Consider the following 17,093-nt stretch of genomic DNA (forward strand, 5'->3'; position numbering starts at 1 on the left):
CATGGGTGCAAATGCAAAATTCTTGGTCACCCTAATAAACTGTTCACACAGAAGTCCAGAAATATTGATGCACAACGTTCACACCAAAATTGTAAAGTCTTAGAAATTGGCCAATGTATAGTATGATCGCTCAACGTAGCATGTTACTTCAAAAACCTTTTTTACTATTCTTTTTTTGATGAATATAATTTTTTATATAGGAATAATTAATGTATTAGATATTGTTCCGTTGGCGGAACAGTGGAATATGGAACATGGAAATTTTTTTCTGTATAACTTTTTTCGTTATTTATAAGTTAATTCTAATTCTCCATCGACACTTATTTGACGTACATTGCTACCCAGCCATTTAACAGCAGTGCTGTTCTTATTGATCGTGGTATTTTTTGGCGCTCTGGCAGAGGTCACTCTAAGTAAAATTTGAGATATCATTTTATGTTTAGTTTAATAATTATTGGAATAGGGCTACCAGCGAAAACAGGTTATGCCGGCCAGCCAGGATGAGTGCACTTCTAAACGAAATCCAGCGGATACTCGGGGACCTTCAGTCGGGGAAGGCAGCCAGCCGAAACAAGGGCATTCAGCAGCTGGATGAAAAGCTCTCAAGCTGCCGTGAGGATCTGGATAAGTTGTTTCTTAGCAAATCTTCTGATATATCCTGGACCACAATCTTTGAAGCGTCAAAGGAGGCTCTCTTTAAGGTTCCTAGCCATTATCGTTAAACAATCAGTTCCATTTTAATTTTTGCCCTAATAACAGCAAGCTGGAAATCTGGAGGATGTCAACGAGAAAGTATTCAAGACGCTGGCGGGAAAAAACTACTTGTACGATAATGTCCTCGAGAAGATCACACAATTCAACTTGGAAGGTAAGTCCTAAACACTTGTACTCGTTCCTAAGCTAATCTGTGATTTTCAGCGGGGACGCAGACCTCTGGAAATGGTCACTTCCTGGCCAAAACAAGCATATTCAGTGCCTTCGAGGATGGCATCAAGATGCGAGTGGTAGTCAAGTACTTTGGCGACCGCATTCTGAGCCTGCTGGAAAAGGGCATTTACTCATCGGTCAGCTATGTGCGCGACCTTAAGATTAACGAATACAGTAGTAAGTTACTTTCTGGCCCAAAAGAGACTCTTTTTTAATTTGATAATGTACAGGGATTCTCTCCTATCTTTTTGAACTGAATGTCGATATGGACGAGGTCCTGCGAACCAGGATACTGAAATGCATCACAAGAACCGTCAGTTTGGCCAAGGAACGGGTTCAGCTGCACGTGGATCTAGTGGAATATCTGCCGGAGCTAAGCAGCTTTGCACTATCCGCATTTGGAGCCAGAAAAACTGAGATTGTTCGAGTCTACTTAATATTTGCATCAGAGGTAGGACTCTTAATATATCTTTAGATCATGTTAAATACTTTGCAACAATCTTTCAGCTCGCTGTCAACTACAATCACCAATTGAACGTTCACATGCAGGAGATTCTACCCAAACTATGCGAGTACCATGACGAGGATGCGTTCCGGGACGACACCAGAAATCTGTTTTTTCAATGCGTTTCAAAGTCGCTCCATTCAATGTATCTCAAAATGGATATGTGTAACTTTAATACACTCGGTGTGCCTGTTCATGAAAAGTGGCAGCAAACTTTACTGCGACTGAAAACTATTGTCAATGTGGAGATCCGAAAGAATTCCTGGGCTCGTTGCAAGAATGCACAATTGAGCAATAACAAATTCTCCGATCCCTTCATCAAGATGTCTGCCCTGGTTATGTATATAGTACGTCGCATAAGCTAGTAATATTAAATACATTTAGTTTTATTTTTAACTATATAATTATTTGCAGGTGCTGTGGCACTTGGAGACGAAAAAGACCGATGAAAATGGGGAAGGTGATGCGCCGAAAAAGATCCCGAAGCCTGCAGATAAAATGGAAACTATATTTAGTCTGATCGACAAAAAGGAAAACACTTTTAACGACGTCTGGCTTGCGATATTCACTGAGATACTCCAGCTGAGCAACGTGATCCTAAATGTGGCCAACTACCACATGGCGCTAACCACCGTGGCGGAAATAATGCAAATGTACGGCAACGCAAGAAATCTTCGGAACCTTCGGTTATGCCTGGCTAATCTTCTGACCAAAGAACAGGAGCTTTTGCACTCTAAATCTATTCAGGAGGATTTTCTGAACGAGCTTTGGAGTCAGATGGCAAACCAGCTCATATCAGAGACTACCACAAACAGTGACGAGATCAAGGAGAAGCAATTGGTGCTGCAGATGCTGATCAGACACAATAAACTGAATCAAAAGCTGTCCAGCACGCTGCTTAACAATATTATCTCGAATGAGATGCTAAAGCGCAACGAATGCTTAGCGACAATTCGCGAGATCTTTATCCATGCAGATAAATGTGGTCAAGATAAGGCGTCCGCTGACTTGGAACCCATCATAGCTTGGGCCTACGGAAGTGCGGATAGATTCATCGCCGCTCAGATGATACACAATATAGACAGTATTGATGCCCAGCTGCAGGCTGATACTTTTGCAATCAGCATTATAAATTTTTTGGATGACCAGCAATTGCGACAGATCGCTCAATCAGAACACATTGTTCCGTCCACCGAACGCAATCTGTTGGCCTACAAGTACAACGAACAGCTTATTTGCTTTGACAAGGACTACGCCATTCCTTTTGAGTCAATCACTCAAGCTCAGAGCGAAACTAAGAATTGTTTGATTCAATCCAATTATGATTGCCTTATGCGGGGCCTCAACTTTGAGATCGCGAAGGAGAACAAACCCGCGGCAATAATAAAAAACCTGAATAGTCTATTGAAGTTGATCTGCACAATGGAAAGGCTTTTGCATTACAAGGTTTTCGATGCAGATAACTTTAATGGCTGTCCTCTGATAAAAAGAATTGGACTATATCTCAGCCACATCGAGGTGGGTGCAAAATGAATAACGTTTCAGAACCTCGTTTTCTAATACCCGTTTCAGTTCCAGCTCAAGGCGAACGGAGCTGAGATGCTAGATAAGAGCGATTTACCAGAGATTTTACGTCTGGAAATCTATGTACTTGATGTATTCAGGACGAATACAGTCTTACTCGATTATTTGGAAAGGCAACCCATTGAAATGTTGGTGGAATTTGTTGGCGCTGCGCTCAAGTTGCATTGTAATGTAGTTTTCAATTAACGTATCGCTTTAATAATTGAAGAGTTGAATATTTCAGCCATGCAGAGGGAGCGATCTGTAGATGCAGATCATGGAACAATTACGCGTCTGTGCCTCAACATTTTGGCTGGTCTCTGTGCGTACAATTCGCACCGGGATGAAGCATTCGAGCACATAGCAAAGGTAACGATGCGTTGGCATCCACAGGATGTGCTTATTGTGACCAAGGTAGGAGTTATATCGTAACCAAAACAGAAGTAATTTTAAGATCTCTTTAAGATGTTATGCAGCTGCCAAACGATTTCTGAAGCATCCAGCACTTGGTTAGTTAGCAAATTGAAGACACTTTTCCAGCACCATCACCAGGATGCGGAAATGATGGATAAAGTGGTTCAACATATGCCCAGTGAGCTTATACATATATAATAGAACAATAAACACAGTGCAATTAATTAATTTCATTGCAGCCATTTTTTACTTCGTAAGGCACAAAGAAAATCATTTGGACGACATGCTTATGGCCCTTAATTCCCTTTTAAGGATTGCCATTAAGAAGTCGTACACATCGAATTTAACAGCGAAAATTGTACGTTGCGTGGGATTGATTGCTCAGAGGTGTCCGGACATTTACCTTCTAGAGAACTTTGCTGTGATATGCAAGTCCACTGCGAAATTCATCACCATGCCCACGTTAGAAGTGCGCTTTGCCACACTCTTCACATTCACCATCCTGCTGGATTCGAATTGCGTCTCTAGCGATGCCATTGGTCATTCTCAGTCGCACTGGGATTTCTGCCAGGAGCTGTACAAGAGCATTGAGTTTAAGAAACTGACGGTAGGCATTCGGAAGTCTTGATACCTAGCTCTACTTTAATGGCTATTTTATATTTAGTACAACAACGAGGATTCCATTCAAAACAGCAATGCGTTAATCGTACAAATGTTAATTGCAATATTCTTGCGCAGCTCATTCCACCAAGAGATAGCACTGAAGGAGCTGCTGCATCATTGTGCCTTGCGAAGGCTAACTGAAAGTGAGTAAGCACCGTAATAGCAGTTTCAGTTACGTGATCCATGATCCAATTCCAGGGGAGTTTATTTCCCTGCAGAGTAAGTCATCCTGCCATCGTCAAACAGTGCGTGATCTTATCCGACCATTTACGTCCATTCTTCTTCACCATTGGAGCTCCAAGCGCTGGCCCATTTCCAAGTGAGATAATTTAACTAATCCGAAGAAAGTTACACTCACATCTCACAAATCAAGGTTTCCCTATTTTCTGTGCTATTCAACGAAGAGTGAATTTCGCAAAACCCATGCTAGTGAAATTATGGCATATACCTTTCTATATGTCAAAACAGAGGATATAGAACGATGCAGTAAATCAATCAGCGAGGAGGTAAGTACAGTAGAAGTTTTCTCGAAACAAATAAATAAATAAAAAGATTTATTCTTCAGCTGGCCCTTCCGATAGTGGCTTCATTTCTACTGATCAAAAACAGCTCGTGCAGCGAAAGCGAAGGTCAGAACTTTAAAGAACACCTCCAGCTATTGTCGGAGAACCTCAGTTACTCCCAGCTGAATGCCACAGATGTAGATCTTGATTTGGATATTCTTTGCTATGTGATAAGCTTGCTGCACGATCCGCAGGAAATGATGAGATTGTTTAGTTCCTTTGCGCCCTGCAACAGAACAGGCAGTTGGTATAGTCTGAGTGGAGAATCGCTTTTTAAGTGTCTGAACTTTCACATTGTACGTATTTGGAAGGACATTTCAAATATGTAGCCTCTAACTTTTGTTTATTTAGGACCCTGAAATGAGGCCATCGATGGACAGTCGGATCCAGTCCATGATCACGCTTCAAACCAAACATTCTCGTGTGCTGGTCGATATTTTTGGACACTTAAAGACCAACTGCTATTCAGCCTCTTTTTCTAGTCAGGCCTTGCATGAGTTTTTCCTCTACTGTGAAGTTGCAGATGCTGTCTATGATGCGGCCCAAAAAAATGAAACCATAGTTACACAGTGCTACTTTTTTGTTCGCGACATCTGGTTTTTTGTGGTACGGTTTCTGATCCATAGTAAGTGAAAAATATAAAGAGTAAGTTACGCGTAACCTAACGCTACCTGATTTCAGCTAAGTTCATCCGCGTCCAAATGGCTGCTCTGACATTTCTGGAACTCTTGCTTAACAAAGACAGCTTCCAATTGGATGATTACCAAAATCACTTTGGAGACATAGCTAAGCTATTGAGCAATTTTCAACTATGCTGCGAAGCGAAAGAAGTTAGACAGAAGACCATATCAATAGTGATGCACATTTTGGATTCAAAGAAGGCCCACATCAACCTAAATTCCTTTTTGGAAGAGACAACGGATTGCGAGTTTCTTCAACCTCTGCGAGAGGATTGCAAGTCCAGTCAACCCAATATTGATAGGGCGGATGTCGCCAACTATTTGCGCTCATTTCTAATAAGTCCGACACCAGAAAGATTACGCGATCTGAGGACATATGTGAGTAACAAGTTAATATTCTGAAAATTATATTAATATGTAATTTTTTTTTAAAGATTGCCGAGCACAAGGAAAAAGTGCAGGAACATGAAAAACTTTTGTTTGGTGTTATTAACAAGCTCATTCAGATGACACGGGACGCGCATAGTAAGACCACCAGCATTGATTCCCTTAAGTGCTTGGCTCAAATTGGACCGCTAAAAATATCCACAGTTTCGTACTATTTTCAGACAGATTTTGAAGCATTTGAAAAGGTAGGTTATCAAACATCAAGAATGCCTCTTTTAAAGTGTCTTCTTTTAATGCAGTCAAATGCGGACCCCATGGAAGCTTTCTTAGCTGTTGTCTGTCAGACTTTGGATACGTCCTTATTCCAATTCGACCCCAAAACTTACGAGGGTCTTGTGTCCGTAGCAATTCAGGTGGTTAATAGTAAGCCTGGATCAAATATTATGGGTAAATAGATTTAAGAGTGCACTATATATAGAGATAATTTTCCAATATGTTTGTTTAATTCAAAGCTCACTATAAAAATCTACAAATCTTTGCTGAGAAGTCTACTGCATCGACTTTTCTGCATTCTAATAAACAAATTCGTCGCATCGACTGGCTGTCAATACTTAAAGCAACGAAAAGCCTTAACTACGAGCCTTGGATGTGCGCCTTTGTCTCGAAAGTGTTTCAAATGTGTGGCTGGCTGGGATTCGATAAACTGGCTGCCACTTCTTTCGCCTTTGCCAAGACCTGCCTGCTGCCTTTTATTAAATTACTATTGGAAAATAGTCTAGAACACGTGGAGAGTCTGTCTCAGATGTTGGATTACTTTTTCGAAGGCTTTAATAGCTCGACGGCACCGAACTCCCAGGAGATATTCCGCAATAAAAGAGCCATTAAGAAGTTTCTGCATATCTGCGAATACATACGAATCTTTAATAATTGGTAATGCGTTTTCATATAGATTACATATGTATTTAAATATTTGTACTTTCCTTATTACAGGACCATCCCCATTAATCTGAGTAATGTGGTCATGGCTAGCAATCACTGTCAGGCCTATTTCCTGAGTATAATGTATCTTGAGCTATGGGCCTGCTCAGAGAGTCCCAAGAGCAAAGCCGATTTCTTGGACAACGAATGCTTTCAGGATTGCGCAAAAAAGGTAAGAATTACCCATGGTTGAATACTCCGAACTAAGGATGCGTTGGTTCCAGGCATACGAATCAATTGGCTGCTTAGATGCCATTCCAGGCTTTGTAAATCCCATGCGCTCACGTTTGGATTTCCTTGGGCACGGCAGCAATCTATCCACCATTCTGTTGGAGTCCGACCACTTGGACAGGGCCAGTGGTCAACTCTGCATAGACATAATGAAAGGAAATGGTTTGTGGTCTTTTGCCAAACTCCAGCAGCACCAGAACATTGAGCCCGACTATGAAATATTTTGGCGCCTTGGACAGTGGGATTCGCTAACAGACCCAAAGCATCAGCAAAATCAGACGGTGGTTCGAACATCGCTTGATCTAGAGCAGGAGTTCAAGCGGCACCATTTCGTTGCCCTCAGAAGTATTGGCCAGCGGGAGGAGGAGAACAGCTTGTCGGCCATCGAACAGGCCTATAGCTGTGTGCGCGACATTCTGATGGAGATCAGCGTGGAGTGCCTGCAAAGTGTCTACAAATATCTGACATGGCTGTGTTCCCTTCAACAAGCAGAGGAGTTTTGCCAGGTGATGGTGTCCTGGGAATTCCGCGATGTGCTCTTCTGATTCTTGTCGTTGTTTCACCCTTCAGATCCAATTTGGCACTCAACTGGATCCTGCTTCAACGACCAAGATTTTTAAAAAGTGGCAAACGGAATTGGAGCTTAAGTACGGGAATTTTTCTTGTAAGGAATACGTGATTGCACATCAGATTGCTTTGCTGAAGTTGGCGGGTACAAGGGCCAGTCGCAGAATGAGTGAGTTCTATCAAAAGGATCCCATTAGCACGTACCTAATGAAGGGAATTGAGGAGTGCAAAAGCGCTGGCAAGTTCAATCTGGCAGCCAAGTACACAGCTACTTTACGGGAGCTCCCTAATATTAGGGAGTCAATCAAGGTAACCAAATGATTTTTACATTTATGTCCATTCTACATTTAGTAGTGATATCATATTATTTTAGATTAGCGTTCTGCTGGAAGATGCCGAAATCAATCTGAAGATGGGCAACCAACAAATTGCTAAGGCCATTTTGGACTATGTGACCAACAATAATGAGTTTGTCTACTGCGTCCAACGAGTTCCTGCACTTCGGATGCAGGGCGAGTTCCTCTTGGACTGCAATGCTGAGACTTTAAGTTGGGTTCAGTCTCACAACTTCAATAATTCGCTTAAGCTGATTGATGATTTTGTGCAGCACCGCCAGACGCTGAGCGAAAAGTATCGGGACATCTTCGATTGGCATCAGCTTGATGCCTTCGCCAGTAAACAAAGAACGGCTGCCTATGCAACGATTGCAAAGTATGCTGATCGGGAGTATCAGCAACTACACGACTACCGGCACTCGCAGGAGTATCAAACGCTCAAGGATATCATCGAGCAGAACCGCCAGACGGCGGAGAAGGTGACCCAGCGCGAGAACCAGGACCGGCGCGTCATATCCGTGCAGATGAAACGTTACGCTAGTCTGGACGAGCATCAGCTAAATCAGATTGAGGAGAAGCTGACACAGTATCTGTGCCTGTCATTGACCAATTATATGGCATACTGTCGGCTGGACAGCGGCTTTTCCAGTGCGGCCATATATCGAATCATTTCGCTTTGGTTCACCAACGCCACCAGTAAACAGTGCCAGGAGTGTATCAAGGACGAGATCCTTACAGTGCCCAGTTACAAATTCATCTGTGCCGCCAACCAATTGACCGCTCGCCTCAACTCCAAAAACACGAGTCTGCTCAAGGGTCTGACGGACCTTCTGGTGCAATGTGGCAAAGATCATCCATATCATACGTTCTACCAGCTGTATCCCCTTGTGTTTGCACACCTGGATGGCGAGAACAGCAATACAGAGCGATCGGGAATCGCAAGTAAGATTATTGCTATGATCTGCGAAAAGAATGGCACAGCGGGGGAATGCAGCAAGCAGCTGGAATCGCTGCTACCAGGTAACCGAATCGGTCTTGCATTGTTTTCAAATGCTTATACAAATTCCTTCACAGCCCTCATCACATTTGCCAACGAGGGGAAGACGAACGATAACAGGCCAGTGTCCGATTCCGTGCGTAATAAGCAATTTGACAAGGTGAGGCGCTGGCGGAATCTGAACGCTGTACATTGCCCGACTCTCGAGTTGCCTGTTATGCCCAGCAAGGAGTACAGTATAATTAGTAGGTTTCGAAATCGAAGACTGAAGAATTAAGCCTTGATTAATCCAATCTCACACCACGCAGGCGTCGTCAAGTGGAACAACGAGACTACACAGTGTGGGGGATTAAATGCGCCTGTTAAAATAATGTGCGTATGCTCTGATGGTAAAATCCGGGCGCAACTGGTTAAGGGTAAGGATGATCTTCGACAGGATGCCGTGATGCAGCAGGTTTTCGGAATCGTCAACGAGTTGCTCAATCAGGATTCCGAATTCTTCGAGCGTAAGCTAAAGTTGCGCACCTATAAGGTCACCCCGCTGTCCATGCGCAGTGGCATCCTGGAGTGGTGCACCAATTCGGTTCCTGTGGGTCACTATTTGGTTGTTGAGGGCAAAGGAGGAGCGCATGCGCGATACCGACCAAACGACTGGAATAACAACAAGTGCCGCAAGTTGTCATCCGTGCGTTTCATTCGAAATAAGAGAATTTTGTTGTTCTTACTTGTTTATACATTTCAGGATCACCTAAAGTTTCCCAAGGAGACACGATATGCCATTTACAAGAAAATATGCGAGAATATTAAACCCGTTTTCCATTATTTCCTGCTGGAGAAGTTCCCGATTCCGGGCGTCTGGTTTGAAAGGCGACTGGCGTACACCAACAGCGTAGCCACTACCTCAATGGTTGGCTACGTTCTTGGACTGGGTGATCGGCACACACAAAATATCCTAGTAGACCAGCAGACAGCTGAGGTCATTCATATCGATTTTGGTGGGTGCAAAATTTTCAGAACATACTTATATGCATTTATTAAGTAACGATGTTTGTATTAATTTTGTAGGTATTGCCTTTGAGCAGGGCAAAATCCAGACGACACCAGAGACCGTTCCCTTTCGTTTAACACGCGACTTTGTGGCACCAATGGGAATCTGTGGTACAAAAGGAGTCTTTGCCAAATCCTGTGAAGCTACCATGCACATTCTGCGCCGTTATAAGTCCGTTTTTACCACAATTCTCGAGGTTTTGCTGTACGATCCACTTTTCATTTGGGGTGTACTTAAAAAGAAGCAATCACCACAGCAATCCGGTAAGCGGATACCTACTTCATGTACAGTTTTCCTTATAATTTGCCATTTTTTCAGGCGAAGAATCAGTGAATTTGGTAGCCCAGCGAGCTTTGCTTCTTGTGCAAAACAAATTGGATGGCAGAGAGGCCGGCACACTGGGTGACTCGAATGTCGAGGCACAAGTGGAGCGATTGATCAATGAAGCCACTCTACCAAGCAATCTCTGCATGCTTTTTCCGGGCTGGGACCCACACCTATGAGTTTAAGTACATCACATAATCTACACTTTTTAGTAGTTCTAATTGAAGGTTTATACGATTTTTATCAAACATTTTTGTGCTTAATCTGGTCGAAAACAAACGTTGTTTGGTTCTTTTGCTATCACAACGGGAAACCCGCAAGTGGTATACATTATCTTGGTAAGTTAAGAATTTCGATTTAATATTTCGACATTTTACATTTTCAAAGCTTATGGCATTTGTTTTCCAAAATGCAGGTTGCATATATTTTATGTATGCCGTCGTTTTTCTGTTCATTGCATGGTCTCAAAATTATTGCCCCCAGCAAGCCCTAGGAATTAGTTTGCCTCTTCTTTTTTATAATCCGACAAGCAGGCCATAAATCAATAAATGGTTGTAAAAAAAAACGCTTATCGAGACCCCACACCGACTATTCCATATTTGTAGGTAGCAAACGCCTTTGTTGAGCGTGCTATCGGACATACCGGAGCTGATAACAGACGGATTTAAATGCAAATGGGCTTTTGATAGTTTAATAGTCCTTATCACATAGATAAGTAAACGTGGCTAAAACGTCAAACGGTCTATAAATTGTACAATTTCAAGTGTTTACCACCCATTGTCCTCGATTCTTAAAAACCTACATATATTTATTAATCTAATTTTAAGTAGTGGCTTATATAAGTTTAAAACGATTTAAACAGTCAGTCTTGGGGGGTCATGGTAGCATCCGGCTTGCAATCCGGTTCCACTCCGTCAAATATGGGCGCACTCTCTCCTCCGCCGCCACCAATTATTATTTGAATTATATCCGACAGAGAGTACTGACCCAAAAATTTGTTAACGGCCTGTAAGAAAACCATGAAAATAGTTTTTGCCTTTGAAAACTTGAAATGTTAACCCACCGCTTGGACTTTGGAGACGACTGTGCCCTGTTCATAATCCCAGACGTCGCCAAGCAGCTCTACACCCATTTCGTTCACCAAAGCATGGATGAAATCATTGATGCGATCCTCTTCCATCAAGTTATCAAAGTTAATCCATAGTCCTCCCAAGCGCAGCTCAATCTGCAATGAAGATATGGCCAGGGGAGACACGGATCTCAATCGAAACGAAATGAGGATTGAAAAGTTTGTAATGGAGGTTCTAAAAGAGAAGTAAATAAGTAGACATTTTTGTTCAATGCTTAAATTCGAATGAATATGGCCTTACTCGGCATTGCCATCGCCGGCCAAGTTGAGGATATAGGCCAAGGATCCTTTGGCGGTGTATAGGGATTTGAAGTACGTGAGTGGCAAGGTAACGTTAATGGTGTTCTTCAAACCGGGCACCGGGGACAATCTGAGCGCAGGCACATCAAAATCGGACAATCCGTGCAACTGAAAGTTGTCGATGGACCCAGTGAAGCTAGAAACCAATGGAATTTGTAACGCCTCTAAGTACATATTATAGCCTTTGCTTACTCCACGAGGTATTTGTTGTTCAGTTCTGTTTCAGCAGGCCCCAACTGCAGCGGGTCCAATGCGGGCAGGCCCAGATTCGGGATTGGGTGGCACATGCGCATGCGGAACTCCTGAAGGAACGCCAAGATTTTCGCCTCGTAAACGCAGGCAGCGGGCGACAGGCATGCGAAGAGAATGGCTGTGGCCAGCAGGGCCTGTAAAGTGAGTTGTGCCCGCTGCATTCTGCTGAGTGATTCGCTTCCGTTCGGTTTGGAGTAGCTACTGGTATGCCAGCGTTCGCCCGCCCCGATTTTGTTTGCTCACTTTTCAAGTGGATCCCATCGTGTGTGTCAAGATACGACTTTTATTTCAATATTCTGCCAAAAACTTATCTTCTCTAATCGCGGACGGGGCCCGAGTACGGCCGATTACCGTGCGGATTGCTGGTGCTTCTGTTCGTTTATCAGCCTAATCTAAGCTCATACTGAACTTTTAATAACTAAGGACTACAGTCGTATTGGCTTCGGCTAAACTTGCTCCGGCGGCTGGCGCAAGTGCTCTGGGATCTCCTGCAGCTCAGTCCTGGAAGCCTGCAGCGCCACGCCCTCGGGCAGATTACGTTCAATATACTCTAGAAATGTATCTAGCGTGGAGCCTGTCAACTTGTGGAAGTTCATATAGCGGAAGTAGGTTCGCACCTCGTACTGTACGCGATGTTTCTTGTAGATGTGCACAGACTTCAGGAGCGTCATCCGCTCGTGATGCGCCTTGCGAGGTGACCAACTGCATTAGGATTAACGAACACATATGTTAGAGATTTCCTTTGACGGAGGATTTCTACCTCTCACCATTTGCCCTTTTCAATGCCCAAATGCTCGGCAGCCGTAGTAGCAAACCAGGTGTAGCTCTTCAGAACTGCCGGATCAATACCCCGCAGCTCAATCTCCAGCTTGCTGTAGAGTTTATCCGGCTCCGGAGCAGGTGCCGCAGGTGAAAGACTGCCTTGTATGCCGGAACTGGTGTTCACAGTGGACAGAGCCCGCATTGGCTGTGTCCAGCGGAGCGTCTTTATAGCCTGGGAATAAAAATCTACATGTTTCACACTCATTTTCATTGATATATTGGATCTAAATACCTGCAACATATTAAAAACTGTATTTACAACTATAATTATGCAAGTTCTTCAGCCGCAATACTGCTTATAACGCCTTTTCAAAAATACTGAAAAATACATACAAAAATACTGAAACATATGTAGTGTTTCTGTGATTCCATAGAATGGTTTATTACCTACCCTGTAATAAAAGTTAAATTTATATGTTTTCCTTTAAGCCTACTTAAGGAAATTAATTTGTTTATATATCAGCCTAAAAATAATTTCACTTTTAACATTTAGACGAAAAAGTTTATATTCTATTTTATATATCCCCTGCGATACCCTTCAACATTTAAATATACCAAAATGCGTTAAGCTATTTTCGTTCCCTAATTTCCGCACGTGTCGGCGCCGCTCAAAAAGCCTTTTAGTTGCCGTTTATAAGTTTGTGATCGCCGTGCGATTTGATTCTAAAAGCAGGCCTATAGGACTAACAAATAGATCATGAAAGACACCGAAGTCAAAGGTGCGAGGCCGTCAAAGCTTTTATTTCCTGGAAATGATTACTTATTTATCCCATCTCAAGTTAGACAACACCACAGAGGAGGAGCCCGTGAAGGAGGCAGCTGAGGTGCCGGCCAGTTCCAGCTCCGACGAAGATGAGTACGATGACATAGATGACGATGATGAGCCAATGGACGAAGGCGATGAGCAAACCACTTGTCTCTTTTGTACCGAAACATCTACAAGCATCTCGGTGGCCATTGACCATCTGGACGCCCGGCATAAAGTGAATCTGTCGGAGCTTCGGCGTAAATTCCAAATGGACCAGTATTCCTTTATCAAACTGATAAACTACATAAGAGCAAACAAGATCAGTGCAGAGCAGTTATTGTCTGCGGAACAGCCGTTTTGGCAGGATGAGAAGTACCTCCAGCCCGGGGAGTATGAGCCCTGGCTTTGCTATGACTACGAAGACCTTAAAACAGACGGCGCTCCGACGCAGCCCTCGGTTCTGGAGCTACAACAGCGGATTGCTGAGCAGTCGCAATTGCTGCAGCAGGCCAACGAGGACATGGAACGCATGCGCAACGATTACAAGGCGCTGCTGCAAAAGGTACATGCTGACGGCGAGCCAAAAGGTTCCAACCAGAGCGTACCGCGCAACAACGTCTGTCTCGACAACGAATACTTCAAAAGCTACTCCCACTTTGGCATTCACCATGAAATGCTCAGCGACGAGGTGCGGACCAGCACATATCGCGCGTCTTTACTCCAAAACGAGGCCGTTGTTCGGGGCAAGACAGTGTTGGATGTGGGATGCGGCACGGGAATCCTATCCATCTTCGCTTCCAAGGCGGGTGCCGCCCGCGTTGTCGGCATAGATAACTCGGACATTGTTTACACGGCCATGGACATCATCAGGAAGAACAAGATTGAGAACGTTGAACTGATCAAGGGTCGGCTGGAGGACACAGATCTCCCAGAGCCCAAATACGACATTATTATATCCGAATGGATGGGCTATTTTCTTTTGTACGAATCAATGCTGGACAGCATTATCTACGCCCGCGAGAATCACCTCAAACCCAATGGCATAATACTGCCCAGTCGCTGTACACTCAGTCTCTTGGGCTATGGAGACGACACGCTTTATGCCGAGCAAGTGGAATTCTGGTCTAACGTTTACGAGGTCGACATGAGCGATCTGCGAAAGCAATCAATAGAGGAGCCACTGATGCAGGTGGTGGATGCAAAGTTCATGCTGACGGAGCCCGAACAGATAGCTAACTTCGACATAATGACCGTCGATATAAACTATCCAAACTTTACTCACCAGTTTAGCTTGAAGGTCACGAAACCGGGAAGAATATCCGCCTTTGTGGGTTACTTTGACACACTGTTTGAACTACCCTCTCCCGTCATGTTCAGCACATCACCATCTGCGACGCCCACCCATTGGAAGCAGACGGTTTTCTTCGTCGACAACCCGCAGGTTGTGAAGGAAGGAGACGTCATTAGTGGGAAAATCACGACAAGAAGACATAAAGAGGATGTCAGAGGCCTTAGTGTGGACATAGAAGTCTTTGGAAAGAAACACAAATACATTGTAGTTTAATGTGCTTGTTTTTGAATAGAATTAAATAAATCTAAGTTGGAATTAAATTTCAAAAAAATTAACCTCACTTCTTCGCTTTTTAATCATATTTAATTAAAGATTCGTAAATTGTACAATCTGCTGACAAATGAGAGCTTAAGTAAAATTTGTTTTTAAAAATATGTAAATATATATAAATTAAAATGAGTACCCATTGCCAAATAGGCTGGACACAGGGCACGGCCAAAACATTATCGGATTCAGTTATAGTTTGGTGTGTGTTAAAGGAGGCGGAACAGATGCTTTAAGCGGTATTGGTTTCTAACTCGGAGGCGGGAATCTCTGGCTCCTCGTCGTTGTAGACATTCTCGGCCATTTGCCAGACCTGCATAATATTGTCCTCGGATACGGAGCAAATGATCCATGGCTCGTTGGGGTTCCACGAGAAATCGCTAATCTTGGCAGTGTGACCGCCATGGATAAAGAGCAACTCGGGTGGTCCGTCCTCAGCATCCTCCGTACTCTGCTCCTCGCCAATTTTGGACAGATCCCAGACGTGTAGGCGGCGGTCAGTGCCGGAGGAGGCGAGAATAGTCTCGTTATGCGGCGACCACTGCACCTGGAAGATCTCGTCCTTGTGCGACTCGAAGGAATGTAGTTTTAGCTTTAGGTTGCGCAGATCCCACAGAGCCACAGTCTTGTCAGCGGAGCCCGTGGCCAGGATGAACTCCGAGTAGGGATTAAAGCTCAAGCAATTGACTTCGGCTGTGTGAGCGTCCACCGTATGCGAGGGCTTCGAGGTGTTGTTGTTGCGGGTGTCCCAGATCATTAGCTTCTGGTCGTCAGCCACCGATCCGAACAGAGACTCATGGAGCAGATGCCAAGCCACGTCCTCAACAACGGCGGTGTGGCCGGTGAAGATGTTCTTGGCATCAATAACCCTATGTTCCTTGGGTGTGGCATTGATGTCCCACAAGCAGATGGTGTGATCATCAGAGGCTGACAGCAAATAGCCTGTAAGGACAATCAAGATGTTCCTTAATGGTTCTGTTCTGTTCTGCTCTTATCTCAGCAAATATATAAGTATTAGGTACAGCTACGCACTTACCATTAAGGTTGGGATTCCAAGAGAGTCCGTAGCCTTCCTTTTGATGACCGCGCAGCCGCAGATCAGGCTGGCATTCGCCAGACGGTTCCGGCTTGCTTGGATGTTTCGTGTAGTCGAAGACCAGGACATCGCTCGACGGCGTCTTGGTGGCGATTACACAGGCGTTCTGGGGCATGTAGCGGGCCCTGTTCACTTCGCCCTCGTGGTTGATCTTAATCTCGATCTCGATCTTGCCGCACACCGATCCAAAGCCTCCAAACTCGCCCTTCTCGTTATCGTAATGCGATCCATCGAACTGGGCATCCTCGCTGGGCAACTGAACGCTGGCGATGAGTAGATGGTTCTGCTCGTCAGATGTGTGTGTGCCCAGTATAAGACGATGTACCGAGTAGTCCTTGCCATCCTGCTTGGTCACGTCCGGCAGCCACTGGGCGGTCAACGAGGGCCATTCCAGGGCGTGCGTCATGACCAGATCGTACAGGAACGGCGTGTTCTTTTTCCAAATCTTATACTCCTCATTGATCACCCGCTCCTCGACGGCGTCGTCGAAGGATTCCGCTGCTAAAGGTCGATGGTTACACATTGCGGCGATTAACTTCTAACCGGACTTACCATTATCGCTGCGATCCACCATTTCGAAGCTTTTAGGCACGCAATTCCTCAGTCTGCGTCAAAAGTCGGCAGCCGAAAAAATCGGGCGCCAAAACAAAAGCCGAAGCGGCAAAACGTGTGCAGAAAAACTACGAAAGTTCGCTACGTAGTTAAAGCTCTCGCAACGAACACTTGACCGAAAGTCGTTGTGGCAGGGATTGAGTCAAATTCTGGCCGGGAACTTACACTTTAAACGGCGTAACGTCAGCGCAAAATAGGAACTGGCTAATTTCCTTCGTTTTTTTTTTGCAAGCGCGTCGTCGATGATAGAGATGCAATGCAAACGATTGTCGAGACGACTGCCATGTTCGATTACGATAACGATAACATAGTCACGGTGAAGACTCTGCGCGCTATT

The 17,093-nt window shown here is 44.3% G+C and overlaps 5 protein-coding genes across 9 annotated transcripts; 2 read left to right on the forward strand and 3 right to left on the reverse strand.

The window, feature by feature from the left end:
• The first annotated feature begins 339 nt into the window (after positions 1-339).
• Positions 340-10,430, forward strand: LOC6606302 (serine/threonine-protein kinase ATM). 2 transcript variants are annotated; one of them, XM_032721187.1, is made up of 29 exons: positions 340-413; positions 464-701; positions 760-868; positions 919-1,104; positions 1,158-1,378; positions 1,435-1,779; positions 1,847-2,950; positions 3,005-3,182; positions 3,240-3,409; positions 3,461-3,587; positions 3,649-4,016; positions 4,074-4,215; positions 4,271-4,391; positions 4,446-4,578; positions 4,638-4,931; positions 4,987-5,260; positions 5,317-5,693; positions 5,750-5,947; positions 6,002-6,149; positions 6,215-6,632; positions 6,693-6,852; positions 6,905-7,417; positions 7,482-7,787; positions 7,852-8,833; positions 8,888-9,055; positions 9,119-9,495; positions 9,553-9,805; positions 9,876-10,121; positions 10,177-10,430. In XM_032721187.1, exons 2-29 carry the CDS (start codon positions 501-503, stop codon positions 10,359-10,361), a joined length of 8,304 nt encoding a protein of 2,767 aa, XP_032577078.1. In that variant the 5' UTR covers positions 340-413; positions 464-500; the 3' UTR covers positions 10,362-10,430. The 2 variants fall into 2 exon arrangements, with proteins under 2 accessions (XP_032577078.1, XP_032577077.1); XM_032721186.1 differs by lacking the exon at positions 340-413 and having other exon boundaries at positions 425-701.
• A 415-nt stretch (positions 10,431-10,845) lies between these two features.
• On the reverse strand, positions 10,846-12,051 carry LOC6606303. Its single transcript, XM_002031072.2, has 4 exons — positions 11,804-12,051; positions 11,553-11,747; positions 11,246-11,486; positions 10,846-11,188 (listed from the first exon to the last, which is right to left on the reverse strand). Exons 1-4 carry the CDS (start codon positions 12,022-12,024, stop codon positions 11,045-11,047), a joined length of 801 nt encoding a protein of 266 aa, XP_002031108.1. The 5' UTR covers positions 12,025-12,051; the 3' UTR covers positions 10,846-11,044.
• A 67-nt stretch (positions 12,052-12,118) lies between these two features.
• Positions 12,119-12,994, reverse strand: LOC6606304 (28S ribosomal protein S10, mitochondrial). Of its 2 annotated transcripts, XM_002031073.2 has the most exons (3): positions 12,918-12,994; positions 12,631-12,857; positions 12,124-12,565 (listed from the first exon to the last, which is right to left on the reverse strand). In XM_002031073.2, the coding sequence occupies exons 1-3, from the start codon at positions 12,924-12,926 to the stop codon at positions 12,310-12,312; spliced, it is 492 nt and encodes a 163-aa protein (XP_002031109.1). In that variant the 5' UTR covers positions 12,927-12,994; the 3' UTR covers positions 12,124-12,309. The 2 variants fall into 2 exon arrangements, with proteins under 2 accessions (XP_032577085.1, XP_002031109.1); XM_032721194.1 differs by lacking the exon at positions 12,918-12,994 and having other exon boundaries at positions 12,119-12,565; positions 12,631-12,896.
• Positions 12,995-13,197: 203 nt separating this feature from the next.
• Positions 13,198-15,064, forward strand: LOC6606305 (protein arginine N-methyltransferase 1). Of its 2 annotated transcripts, none has more exons than XM_032721190.1 (2): positions 13,198-13,404; positions 13,465-15,064. In XM_032721190.1, the coding sequence occupies exon 2, from the start codon at positions 13,573-13,575 to the stop codon at positions 14,995-14,997; it is 1,425 nt and encodes a 474-aa protein (XP_032577081.1). In that variant the 5' UTR covers positions 13,198-13,404; positions 13,465-13,572; the 3' UTR covers positions 14,998-15,064. The 2 variants fall into 2 exon arrangements, with proteins under 2 accessions (XP_032577081.1, XP_002031110.1); XM_002031074.2 differs by having other exon boundaries at positions 13,469-15,064.
• Positions 15,065-15,068: 4 nt separating this feature from the next.
• LOC6606306 (probable histone-binding protein Caf1) lies at positions 15,069-17,025 on the reverse strand. 2 transcript variants are annotated; one of them, XM_032721191.1, is made up of 3 exons: positions 16,697-17,025; positions 16,085-16,642; positions 15,069-15,990 (listed from the first exon to the last, which is right to left on the reverse strand). In XM_032721191.1, exons 1-3 carry the CDS (start codon positions 16,716-16,718, stop codon positions 15,281-15,283), a joined length of 1,290 nt encoding a protein of 429 aa, XP_032577082.1. In that variant the 5' UTR covers positions 16,719-17,025; the 3' UTR covers positions 15,069-15,280. The 2 variants fall into 2 exon arrangements, with proteins under 2 accessions (XP_032577082.1, XP_002031111.1); XM_002031075.2 differs by having other exon boundaries at positions 16,085-16,645; positions 16,697-17,024.
• Positions 17,026-17,093: the final 68 nt, after the last annotated feature.

This window comes from Drosophila sechellia, chromosome 3R (genome assembly GCF_004382195.2).
Source record: "Drosophila sechellia strain sech25 chromosome 3R, ASM438219v1, whole genome shotgun sequence".
Classification (NCBI taxonomy): domain Eukaryota; kingdom Metazoa; phylum Arthropoda; class Insecta; order Diptera; family Drosophilidae; genus Drosophila; species Drosophila sechellia.